We start from the raw sequence: 14036 nt of genomic DNA, 5'->3' as shown, positions 1-14036 counted from the left end.
GAATTCATGTTAAGGGAGGGAAGTGTATTCCTATATCATGGCTAGTACGGAAGCATGCCAAAATTTGTGCACGACCGACAAGTCAGGTAGGTCATATTTATTTTGTAAATATATTTGTTTAGCTTTGATTCTAAAGACAGTTGTATTGTGATTAAAATGACGAGTCCGTTTACTGAGTAGAAACATGAGTAGTCACAAGTGCTACCATACGTCCTTTAGTTAATTTTTTTTTTGCATAAGTTTCCGAATATAAAGTTTTATATCTAACTTATTTAAATCCGCAGTTTATGGTTCTTTAATGACGTGCTGTTATACATTTGAATAACTTCAAAAAGTAATAAGCTGAATTGACTATCACAACCGCAAAGATAAACAGCTTTGTTACCGACTCATTATAAAGTGAACAATAATCTAGAGTATGCCAAGTCAGTCTCTTGTTGAACCCTGGGGTAAGTACATTGTATGATAATTTTGACTTTTTGTAAAGGTTTCATAGCGTCTACCAATATGAATTAACTTCTGTAACAAATATGTGAAATGTTAATACCCAGCGTTATTTCGGTACCAATTAAAAGTTTTGTTTTATGTATTTATAAATATTTATATATTTTATCTTCATATTTGTGTCCACATTTAGTAAAATTGAGTTTTCACATGATTTTACTTAAACGTAAACTGTGATATAATAAAATGATATTGAGTTGAGTTGAGTTGTACAGAGAAAGACTATTATGTAAAACCAGGAATACAAACATGTTTATTTGGTAGATGATATTGTTTAACCTATATTGCGACAGTGTTTAACGAAAAATTTACTCGGGAATAACACTAGACCAGCTGTCAATATTCTTGATAATGTTTGCCGAAGACTTTATTTTATAGTCAGTTGAAAGTGAAACGGCCGCAGAATTACAAAGTCACATTTATATGTTGCATTGGTATTATGAACAATGGAAGCTTAAAGTAAATATCAACAAAACCAAAGTAATTGTTTTCTGCAAGGTCAGTTACGACAAAGTGACATATTTACGTATAACGGTGAAAGCATGAAAGTAGTGAACAAATACACATATTTAGGGTTTTTTATGAGCTCATGGGTTCTTTCGTAAATGTATCGATAATATTGCGAGTAGAGTATTGAAATCAGTTATGTCACTTCAGAATATGACAATCGACTTATTTTTTCCAATAAATACCTCATTTGATTTATTTGATGCATATGTTTCCTCGATCCTTAATTATTGCGCAGATTTGTGGGGATTGTCTAGGGCTGATAGCCTAGAGAGACTACCTCGTAAATTCTTAGCTTTACACGGTGAAACGGGAAGCTTCCCTTTATGTGTTATTAGGAAAGTAAGAAATGTTATATATTGGTTTAAACTAATGAACTGTTACACCACTAACCATATATTGTACACTATGTATAACACAAGGTACTTAAAATAGATGTAATCAAGGCAATAGTAGTTTGGTGGGTAATGTTAAGGAGAAGATACAATTGACTGGTTTTGTGATGTGTAGACATCCAGAACCTCTGTTCTGTTGAACAATTTAAACTCAGATTACAGGACGTCTACAATATGCAATGGTGAGCGGGAGTTCATGCGCCGTCTGCATTGTCACTGTCTAATGCACTTAAACCGAACATTGATATGTCTCGATATCTGTTAGTTAACGGATAATGGTATACATCGACAAGAGTTACGAAAACTGGTATTGTCTTCACACTAACTGATCGTAGAACATAGCAAGAATTTATCGATTACTTGTGGTAATAATGACATAGAATACGACTTTCATTTCGTTCTTATTTGTCCAACATATTGGGAATCACGTACAATATGCATTTCTCTGTACTATCGGAGAAGGCCAAAAATGTCCAGATATGTAAACATGCTAAATACAACAAAAACACACTTATTACACAAAATAATAACTTATTTGATTAAAAGAAACTCTGCAATCAACATTCCTGTGTGATATATTACATTTTGTGTAATATTCTCTCAATTCAAAATTAGTTTAATATTTTGCATTCTGTGTTTGTATTATTATTTATGTTATTATTTAATTGTATACCATTTACATAAATGTATGTTTAAATATACTGTGTGTTTAATAATAAGCTGTACACGCTTAAATCAGAATGAACTGTTTTTTAAACTATGTTATGGTATAAAAAATTCAAAATAGGCATTTTTATGACCAATTACAGTTGAATAATGGAACAAAAAGATTGATGACTTTATCTGTATTTTAGTCAATTTACTTTGCATATATGTATACTCAGCAAGTTTTACCTTTAAACTGATACCAATTGTAATCGGGGGTCACCAGACCTAAAAGTTTAACATTATCACTAACGCCGCGATAAAATGACTCGCTCATATGTTAATATGATACACTAATTGTAGTACTTTATAAACTATAGTTCAATGCAATTTAATTTCAGAAAAGTTTAAACATGACCAGCCAGGAGAAAATCAAAGACGGACATCTGAAACCGGAAGTTGCAAAAACGGAGGGAACTTTGCCTGTATTTGGACAGGATATCCGAAAGGAATTCATGTTAAGGGAGGGAAGTGTTTTCCTAAATCATGGCTCGTACGGAAGCATGCCGAAATGTGTGCACGACAGACAAGTCAGGTAAGTCATATTTAGTTTGTAAATATAATTATGTAGCTTTGATTCTAAAGACAGTTGTATGCTGATTAAAATGACGAGTCCGTTTACTGAGTAGAAACATGAGTAGTCACAAGTGCTACAATACGTCCTTTTTGTTAGTGTTTAAGCCAACAATATATATCTTGTAATATGGAAACACCTTTTTCAAACCGTAAGTGTTCCTCCTGGTATAGATTCAATTTCATTGTAGACTTAAAACCACGATATTTCGAAAAGTTTATCCGGAAGGTGCATTTGTGATTTCGCTTCTTACATTTGCGACTTTATATTAGTGTACTTTAGTAAGTCCGGAACAGTAAATACCATTTATCAAATGACCAATCAACACGAAATTTCGTAAAGAATGTTAGCATGAACTATGTACTTGGAAAAGGTTAAACACTCATGTAAGGAGCACTGTTATTATATTGGTATGTACTTTTAAAAAAGCTTAACGAAGACCTTTAAAGAAGAGCGAATATGAGGGTGGTTTGGAGATGTTTAGATGAACTATGGACACACTTCTATTGTTTTGTGCTCGATGACATGTGCTTTTCTCCTTATTTCGTCACAATTGGCATTACATTATGTTTCCGATTCAGTGAACACTTGATATGATATATGTCTACACTTGGATTCAAATGATTTCTGTATACACAAAACTTTTAATGATATATGTCTACACTTGGATTCAAATGATTTCTGTATACACAAAACTTTTAATGATATAATTATGTCTTCACAAGGCTTTTAAAAAATATATATGTCTTCACAAGGCTTTAAATGATATCTGTCTACACAAGGCTTTTAATGATATCTGTCTACACAATACTTTAAATGATATCTGTCTACACAAGGCCTTTAATGATATCTGTCTACACAAGGCTTTCAATGATATCTGTCTATACAAGGCTTTTAATGATATCTGTCTACACAAGGCTTTTAATGATATCTGTCTACACAAGGCTTTTAATGATATCTGTCTACACAAGGCTTTCAATGATATCTGTCTACACAAGGCTTTTAATGATATCTGTCTACACAAGGCTTTAAATGATATTTGTCTACACAAGGCTTTTAATGATATCTGTCTACACAAGGCTTTTAGTGATATCTGTCTACACAAGGCTTTCAATGATATCTGTTTACACAAGGCTTTTAAAAATATCTGTCTACACAAGGCTTTTAATGATATCTGTCTACACAAGGCTTTTAATGACATATGTCTACACAAGGCTTTAAAAATATCTGTCTACACAAAGCTTTTAATGATATCTGTCTACACGAGGCTTCCAATGATATCTGTCTACACAAGGCTTTCAATGATATCTGTCTACACAAGGCTTTTAATGATATCTGTCTACACAAGGCTTCCAATAATATCTGTCTACACAAGGCTTCCAATGATATCTGTCTACACAAGGATTTCAATGATATCTGTCTACAAAAGGCTTTTAATGATAACTGTCTACACAAGGCTTTTAATGATATCTGTCTACAAAAGGCTTTTAATGATAACTGTCTACACAAGGCTTTTAATGATATCTGTCTACACAAGGCTTTTAATGATATCTGTCTACACAAGGCTTTCAATGATGTCTGTCTACACAAGGCTTTTAATGATATCGTCTCCACAAGGCTTTTAATGATATCTGTCTTCACAAGGCTTTTAATGATATCTGTCTACACAAGGCTTTTAATGATATCTGTCTACACAAGGCTTTCAATGATATCTGTCTACACAAGGCTTTTAATGATATCTGTCTACACAAGGCTTTTAATGATATCTGTCTACACAAGGCTTTTAATGATATCTGTCTACACAAGGCTTTCAATGATATCTGTCTACACATGGCTTTTAATGATATCTGTCTACACAAGGCTTCCAATGACATATGTCTACACAAGGCTTTTAAAAATATCTGTCTACACAAGGCTTTCAATGTATCAGTGTTCACAGGGTTTTCGATGATGTCCATGGCCACAAGTCTTTCAATGATACTGCATTGTTTCCTGAGGTACATTTGTCAAAACATGTAAACTTCCGTCTCGAACGGCAAAGTCCAGGTAATGTTCACTCTATAACAGTAAATGTGTTTCGTTTTGCCTCGTTTGCAAAGAACATTTATGACAAAGTAACAAGTATAATCAGCATTTAGCTGAACCATCGATATCAAGGTAAGCTTAATATCCCTTTTTCTTAAACAAATTGCAGGTATCTGATTGAACTGGAGGAACATCCAGATATCTGGTTCCGCTACAACATGTACAAGTACCTGGACACTGCCATCGAAACTGTGGCCGGGTTCATGGGGGTGAAGAAAGAAGATACATTTATGCTACAGAATGTCACAAAAGGTATGTACACACGAACTACTACATGCTTCATCCTATTGCCGATGATTATCAACAATAACACTTTTTTGTGTTACACAACGTTATCACGCGCGTAATATAAAAAATGCTATATCTCCATGATGAAGCAAATGTATAACGCAATGCATTTACAGTCAAATAGCCATCTTGAAACAAGTAATTGTTTCATTTGTATCAATTTTGAGAGCTATTCTTTCTTATGGTTTTATTTTTAAAATTCATCTTTATTTTGGAGGAGTCTTTCGATGCTTACACGTATGATGGGTTCAGCAATAGTTGTCGAACAAATATCCATATGATTAAATGCTTTCAGCGGCAAATACGGTTCTGAAGACATTTCCTTTGAATGCGGGTGACGGCGTTCTGGTGAACACTCTGACGTACGGGGCAGTGAACGTAGCAACAAGAGTGACCACAAAGGCCATTGAAGGTCAGATCTCTTTATCTTGATTGTAAATTAAGTTTTCGTTTGTAACCATTGAACATTATTCCGTTTGCAGTACATAACTACTAAATAAATAAAGTGAAGAGTCATTAGTGGTTCCAACAAAGTTAATTATGGAATCCCACCCGAGTCCGTTTTATGGTTAGAAACCACTTCTTTTGATTCTTTAAGAATTTAATACCTGATCATACGTCCGTTAGTTTCATTTTATAGTGTTCGATTTTGATGGACATTTCGAGAAAATGAAAATAAAACCCAAAGCACATCTAGATGAGGAGAATATAATGAAAACAAATACGTTGACAATAAACGTAGACATAATGTTTGATTTCTTTTTTACTATGCCGATGTTTTAATGTACACTTTCAAACTATTATCGTTATTTGTTATAGGCTTTTTTGCATAATGCTAAATGTTGAACAAAATTTGTTTAATCACTATGAAGGGAAAAATGAGAAAAAATACACAGGCTTGCGCGCACGCACGCACAAATTGTATATAATTAAAATATTTTCTTATTATAGGTGCCATGACCTACTCATTTAACATCGATTTTCCTATTACGTCAGAAGATGAAATCGTTGCAAAGTATGATGAGTACCTCGTAGAGCATCCGGATGTTAAACTGGTGATTGTTGGTACGTGTTTGATATTTTTAAGCTTCTACCTTTAGAAATAGTGTTTGTTGAGTGTTTGACTACTGGGCGTGTCCCTGTTGCTTACATTGTATAATAACGCCATTACTAGGGTTCTCTGTTTAGCGCAGTTAATAACGCACTCGCTTCTTACTATTATTACACACTCTTTGGTAATATCGGGCCAACTAGGATGAACAATTTTGTAATAACTTGTTTCACAATCATTGTAAAATAAATAAGATGAAACTAATCACGTCATGATTGTCATAAAGCTTAATCGGATTAAGACATAACACGACAATTACTAACTTTGTTTAATCAATGAAAATAATTATAAATTGGCGTTTTGTCAATAAAAATGCAGCAAACTATAACCTATATAAAAATATCATAATATCTGGTTGTTTTTTACTTGTTTTATTACGTATTTGCAAGATGTTTTTAGTTGTGTTTATAATTGCATATTCATTAAGGTCGACACTCTTATTTGTTTCTGACGTTGATGCAGGGATTGTTGGAAATGCTAATAAAGTGTCTGACATATATAAGTAATATCAATTTTATGTCTTTCTTTTAGTTAATCGGAGACTTATTTGTGTCAAACACGGGGAGGATTGTCTTGTAAAATAAAAGTGCATATTAGCACGTCGCTCACTGACGTGCTAAAATGTCCAGTAAAATAAAATGCATGGCTCATCATAATGCATACCACATAGCGCGCCGGACTGCTTTCATGATCCCATTCAAGGTGATTGTAAATATATCAGGCCAATTAGCAAATGGAATGCAGAACTAAACATTCTTGCAGATCGAATAACTTGCCGGACTGTTATCATCACACCAGTCAATCTAACAGTAGCAGGACGAATAGCGCAATTCAATGCATGTCATAAATAACACTGTTTTTTGCGAAATTGGCCTTACTGCAACCATCATACCAGTTAAGAACATTGAGGATTATAAATGCTATCGGGGCATTTCATTTACGTATTCCATTATCTTGAGATCACATGACTTGCTCAACTGCTGTCGAGAGAATAATGGGTATAATTTTCAGGACTCGTGTCTCAAATAAGCGTGCAGATCGCACAACCAGCCAAACGTTTATCAATATGTTAGTTGATATAACTTTATACCGTCGATGGCTATCAGTGAGTAATCAAAATGGCTGCCTGCAAAGGGAGCTGACTGTTCACTTGTCTTTGGTGGTGAATTTTGAGAATTATCTTTCTTTTGTGCTTATCACTGTCTTTTAAATCAAGTATTTCTTAAACCTGTTTTAAAACGAGAAATGCTCTTTAAGCAAAATTCGACTGCAACAAATATGTCTACCAAAAGCAAAAAAAATTACACCTAAGCAGAACGAAATTGTAATATCTTTGGTAAATGATGGACTTTCTCAAATAAAAATTGCTGCCAATTTTCAAATAAGTCGATCAGGTGTAAGCGAATGTCTGAATAGCTAAAGTTCAAGAAAAATGTTGAAAATGAAAATGAAGTTGAAGACCTTTGACAAGGGGAAAGAAAGAGGGGTGGTCGTCAGATTGTTAGAGTGTCTTGAGGTAATAGACTGGTGTATTAAGCGTTGCCATAACAAATATCATCTAGAACTGTTGGACGTCGCTTAAAATTTCATGGATTTACAAGGAGAAAAGTAAGAAAGGCACTGATTTTTAATAGCATTCATCGAAAAAGGCGTGTTCCTTTGTGTAAACTGAACATTGGACCCTGAAAAACAGTGGAATACAGTGATATTCAGCAATGCACACATAGCAAAAGAACACAATCAGTGTGTTAAGGACAACATATGAAGTATGACGTCAGCGTAGAGGCAGCTGTGTGTCAGCTATGCTTTGGGGTTGTCTGACTTATAATGGTGTGGGAGCTTTGGAAGCTGTTGACGGAAATAAATACTCAAGAAGTAAACAGACTTCCTAGACAGTGACCTTTAGCCTGTTATTTCCAAGAACTCTCCAAGAACTCTCCAGAATGTGACTGTATTTTTAAGAAGACATTGCCCCAGTGCACACACAAAGAAAGACCGGTCAGTGGAAAAATAAAAACAGCATCTCTTGTACGTCTTGGCCTTATCAAAGCACTGACATCAATAGTATCGAAAATGTATGGCGTAATATAAAAAAAATGAAACTTGAAAGAAGAACATATGATCAAATAAAAACTGAAGAAATTTAAAATATATGAAGTATGATCTCCCAGTGCACTTAAATCAATACTTGTATGTCTCCGTTTCACCAATAATTCGACAAGTGAAGGCCAGTAGAGGCCATAATAAAATGTTGATGAAGCAGTTATTATTGTTTGGTAAAACATGTTCATACAGTTGATTTTAAGTTTAGTGGTACAAAACAGGTGCTAAATTTGGCAGTCATTTTGATGACTCACGTATGGCTAGCTGTTATAGGTATGCACCGGAAAGGTATTTCTGGTGAATTATAATTGATACAAAATTCGTTCAGTCACCCCCATGGCTAATTAGTGACGCACAACAGCACGCCAATTCTTTAATTTCATTTTACTCTTTAGTTTGTTGAAAAAAGAGTACTTATATCGCATTTCAATAGAGCCGATCGAAAGAATATTTCTACAAGAAATTAGAAAATTAGAAAACAAAAAGAAAACATATATTCGTTATTAACGTTTTTTAAGTGGAGGTATTTTGAGGTCAACACGCGCTATTTGTTGAAATGAACGTGGGCGTGTGTTTCTACGTAATGTTTTTACACATATACAAATTTAAGTACGCAATTTTTTTTTGTTTCCTTCCGGACCCTCGGGCATGTTGCGTTGCCGATAACATGACAATTCTTGTTTCCTGCTTATTCACGTGCACTCGAGTCAGACTATTCAGTTCGGACCTAACGCATATTATATATATATTATTAACCAGGCATATGTCACTACAAAAAGTTGCAAATCACAGATCTAGACCTTCTGATCATGCCAGTAGATGTATCCGATCAAATTCGAGCAGCGTCTTATGTGTCTAATGACTCAAATTATATTTCAGACCACATAACTAGCCCTACTGCTATCGTCATGCCAGTCAAAAAGATTGTGGAGGTCTGCCATAAACATGGCAAGGTCGTCTTTGTTGACGCCGCTCATATACCCGGGCAAATTGAAGTGGACATTGTTGACCTAGATGCAGATTTCTATGCAGGTAAAACATTTGTTCAAGTAAACTTTAAAAGTAACACAGTTATTCTTCGTGCACTGTATAAATGGTTAATATGAAAGTTTCTTTAATTGTTTAATTATGTATTAATATTCTGATTGTAAGGTTATAATGTCAATGATATAAAGTTTACTTTTAGGGAGTTGTAATTTCTTTATAGTGTATTTTATCCTAATTATACTCCTTACAATTTCGATTACCAATAGACTATCTGTTTTCACGAGGCACAATGTGGTTATCATTTCCTTTCTGTGAGTTAACTTAGATGGTTAATATTTGAAAAAAAATGGTTATTGACCTTGTAAGTTTCATTTTAATATTTAAAACATGATGACTGTCATGGACCAGTTTTTAGGAAAGTAATACAGGTGCGTTTTTATAAATGGATGAGACGCAGTCACGGACTTCTAATATTAAAATGTTTGATAAATGTTTGGACAATTATGAGGTAGTGTACACCTAAACTGATTACCCCCCCCCCCCCCCCTCTAGTGAACTCGCGTTCCACTGTCCATTCCAAGGCGGTAAAACAGAAACCAATATGAACAATGCATTGGTGTAGATAAAGATGCAGGTTGTGTTTGTTTTGTGTTGTTTGAACGTCTCTTGTCTTAAGTCGGTGTCTTTCGGGCCCTTACTTTGTGCACAGGTATTAGTGCCCGACTATTGTGATATATGTGCTAGTTTATTGATATTCTGTTACATTTGTCTGTTACATAATTGGTCAGTTCGACTTTCTTCTTTTAACTTATAATGTTTGCCAAATCATAGAAAATATCTTCTTTGGAGCTCGGCAAGGTCCGTCAGCACCGATCCTGCTAAATTGAATAAACCAAGCTTTCGTTCATCTCTGAGTTCGACATCTTGCTAACCTATTTCCGAACCTTACGGTTGTGAGCCAATTGAACGTGCTTTTTATATATGTTTGTGTCTGTTTGAAGGTAATCTCCACAAATGGGTGTTCTGTCCCCGTTCTAGTGCATTTATATGGAGAAACCCGAATCGGCCACACGCCTGGTTCAAACCGCTAGTCACCTCAGCTTTTGAGCACTCCGGAATTCATGAAGCTTTTGCTTATGAAGGTTTGTATACCTTCCTATAAATGCGCTTGTTATTACTATTGTATTCAATTGGGTACATACTTTATTCAACATGATTTAAGAAACATTTTCCCGGATGTTTTAAATTTATTTCTAACCGCTCAATCACAAATTACAATTTGGACATTTATTATAAATACAGTATTTTTTAACAAAATGGATTGGTGAAATGATTGTTTTTGTAATAACAAGGTAAGCCAAATGACAAACACAAAGTATATTTTTTAAATTTGAAATAGGAACGAAGGATGACATACCCTACTTATGTGCTGTGGACGGGATAAATTTTCTTCGACGTTTAGGAGGCGTGGTATGATTTCTTTTTAAAGGACCATTCACTATCGATAATATAATTCATGAGACAACTACTTTTGCATTTTTATGAAACACCAATGAATCCGAAAAATATCATATAATTAAAAAAAACAACAACCATTCATTGAAATAGAACGCAAAGGATATTTAATAACTTAATATCATCTTGCTTTGTATCTGTTTTCGTCTTCGTACCTCGTATTCGACAATAAGTAATAATTTATGCACCCACTACCCGAGCTATTGAAATTATGCAGAACGAGCGAAAAGGCGGGAATTAATTTTTATTTACAATCAGGAGGTCAGTAATGTAACTGTTTTGTGCCATATGTTCTAGCCTACCGTGCGATAATTAGCGTGCAGGTATTGAAATGATTGTAATTTATCCGCACGATACTTATCGCACGCATGGTAAGAACTTCTTATCATACTGGTATGATAATCAAAACATTGTATAACCTGACAGTATGAAGAATGAACTGTTATCACAGTTTTCTTGTACATTCTCGAATATGTAAAATCACAATTAACATGTCATTGTTTGGTATCAATGTGTGACACGATGTCTTGAGTAACTGTGAATTTATTTTATACAAAGAGTGTGTTCTTTGTTAAAGATATATACTATTCAGTACTCGAACACTAGTATATCCAAATGACCATATAGTGCAAACTGCCAACTTAACCAACTACACCAACATAATTTAGTGTTGTCTCAAGTTTTCAACAGTGGCAAAGTTCAGAGAGGTACATTAGGAGGTATCTGTACGGTATTAATCATTAAAACTGTCTACATGATAAAGACGGGTTGTTTATTACAGTCCAGTGAACAAATCGGCAAACACGATATTAAGATTTCTTCTGAAATAAAACGCATGTCTTGCTCGCTCCCAATTCTTAAAATTATTGCAAGAAATCGAGAATTATTAAACATTATATAGATGAACTAGACCACACGAGCACATAAATGTAAGATTACCCGTTAAACTTTTTTAGGAGAGGATCCGGGCTTATTGTATACCGCTTCTAAAGAAGGGAATGGCTTACTTGGAAGAGAAGTGGGGGACTAAGCGACTAGACATTCCTGAAAACTTGAGATCTCCTTACCAGTGTATGATTGAAGTTCCGTTTATACGAGGATTCTCCGAAATAGACGTATGTTACAATAGAGTACATACTTTTCTTCTTGCTTATAGCTCGACTATTCAAAGACTTAGGAGAGCTATACTACTCACCCTAGCGTCGGCGTCGGGGTCGGCGTCGGGGTTGGCGTCTGTGTCGGCGTCACATCTTGGTAAAGGTTTTGCATGTAAGCACCTTTAACTCATTATCCCAGTAAGTACATCAGTTATTGCATTGAAACTTTGGATATGTATTCACAACTATATAACCTACTAAATTAATGACGTTAGATAACTTTAGTTTGCATTTGATGCAAATAATTGCTGGCTTGAAATTCTGGTTAAGGTTTTGCATGTAAGCACACATAGGCTAATATCTCAGCAACTACTTGATGTATGGCATTGAGACTTTATACAATGGTACTCAACCACCCAACATTCTCATTTAATTAAGTTAGATAAATCCATCTTGCATATAATATAAATTTTGCCCCTTTATTATTCGACTTAGAAATTCTGGTCAAGGTTTTGCATGTAAGCACATATTTGTCTTGGAACGAGTCAATTTTTGCGAAAATCCATGGAAACCAGTTATATAAGACTGATGACAAAAAATAAGATCGCAGATTTTTATATTTAAGTTCAAAAATTGATGATTTATGCATATTCCTTAAAACCGTTAGTTTAAGCCATAAAACATTAATTTTCGAAACGAAATATGAAAATCTGCAATCTGATCTTTTGTCAGCAATCTTATATCATTGGTTTGCAGATATTTACGCAAAAATTAGCTCTTTCCAAGACAAAAAATAAAAAAAAGTTGTAAAAATGGTAAATCTGTGAGAGTGCAGCTTTAAAACACACGTGTCATTCAGATATATGAAAACATTTCCTTTTTCGAAAGACCGTATAAACTAAACAACATCTACATAAAATTAGGTTAGCTTTGACTTCATACTCTTTATTTATATACTTTTTTAATAGTATAGTTTTAATAATATATTTATATTCTAGGTTGAGCATTCAATAAGCGGAGTATTCAAGGGACATAATCTAGTACTACAAAAGTTGATACTTGAAGAATACGATGTCCAGATTGCGGTTGTCTTCATGGACAACAAGCTTATGGTCAGGGTGTCTGTCGCAGTGTACAACACAATGGGTGATTTTGAAAAACTCGCAGAGGCTGTTTTGGACTTGGCTCGCAAGCGAAACGAAAGAAATGAGATATAGACTATGTATTAGCTCTTCACTCTTCTTTGCCTGCATTGGTTTTATATAAGGTTTCGGTTTCAGTAATTTTAGTTTAGCTTATACATAATTTTTATTTTAGATGGATTGTGTCGAAAGTTGATAAAATCACTCTCCATTTTCTTTCCTGGGTAAAGATAAAAAAACGTGTCCTTTTGTGAGATCATTTGAAAGTTCGCCTTCTGGGGATCAAACCCACAATCTCTTGAATATTCAGGACCATTTCGAAAACAATAAAAACTATCGCTAATAACAACCTGAGTATTATGATTGCAAATGAGTACTTTTAACATCCTTATTTGTTATTATATTGCAGAATTTTTTTCAAACTCTCACATTCACATATCCATGTAAATTAGAGCATATTCAAAATAAAAATAAAAGGGAAAATAAAAAACCCGAATCAAGTTCTGATATAAGATACAGACGAAAAACACAATATGAAAACCGTAAATTATTTAATGGTAAAAAGAAATGCTACAAAATACTTCATCACATTCAATTCGACGAATTTAAAGTGGTTATTATCGAGTCATTGAAAGTAACTGTAACCAAAAATTATATTTGATTGTTAGGTTTCTGGGACAAGGAACGTTTCAATTTGAATTTTGTTTTTTTATTAAGCACTGTATGCCTATATCACATTCCTTTGCAAAATAACTCTGATTCATATAAACGAACAAGCCTAGAAAAAAGTTATTTCACAAACGCAATGATAATTATTTATGCCCGTAAGGCAAAATGGCACAACGGAACCATTTACACAATGCGAAGACACCATTGAGAAAAAATACTTCCTGATGAATGTTTCAAATTTAAAAAGCATTGCTGAAAATACCCGAGACGATTTATAATGGCAAACATGAACCTACCGGTAAATTAAATCCGCGTTATGGCCACACTTCGTAAGTGCACACATTAACTTCGATT

The 14036-nt window shown here is 34.1% G+C and overlaps 1 protein-coding gene across 1 annotated transcript; it reads left to right on the top strand.

The window, feature by feature from the left end:
* Window positions 1-2424: 2424 nt before the first annotated feature.
* On the top strand, window positions 2425-13116 carry LOC128224925 (uncharacterized). The gene is made up of 9 exons (XM_052935029.1): window positions 2425-2646; window positions 4880-5022; window positions 5354-5470; window positions 6010-6123; window positions 9152-9304; window positions 10261-10401; window positions 10659-10729; window positions 11731-11889; window positions 12870-13116. The coding sequence occupies exons 1-9, from the start codon at window positions 2465-2467 to the stop codon at window positions 13086-13088; spliced, it is 1299 nt and encodes a 432-aa protein (XP_052790989.1). The 5' UTR covers window positions 2425-2464; the 3' UTR covers window positions 13089-13116.
* The last annotated feature ends 920 nt before the right edge of the window (window positions 13117-14036 follow it).

This window comes from Mya arenaria, chromosome 17, assembly GCF_026914265.1.
Source record: "Mya arenaria isolate MELC-2E11 chromosome 17, ASM2691426v1".
NCBI classification, from domain to species: Eukaryota; Metazoa; Mollusca; class Bivalvia; order Myida; family Myidae; genus Mya; species Mya arenaria.
This window is presented reverse-complemented; position numbering and strand designations above follow the sequence as displayed.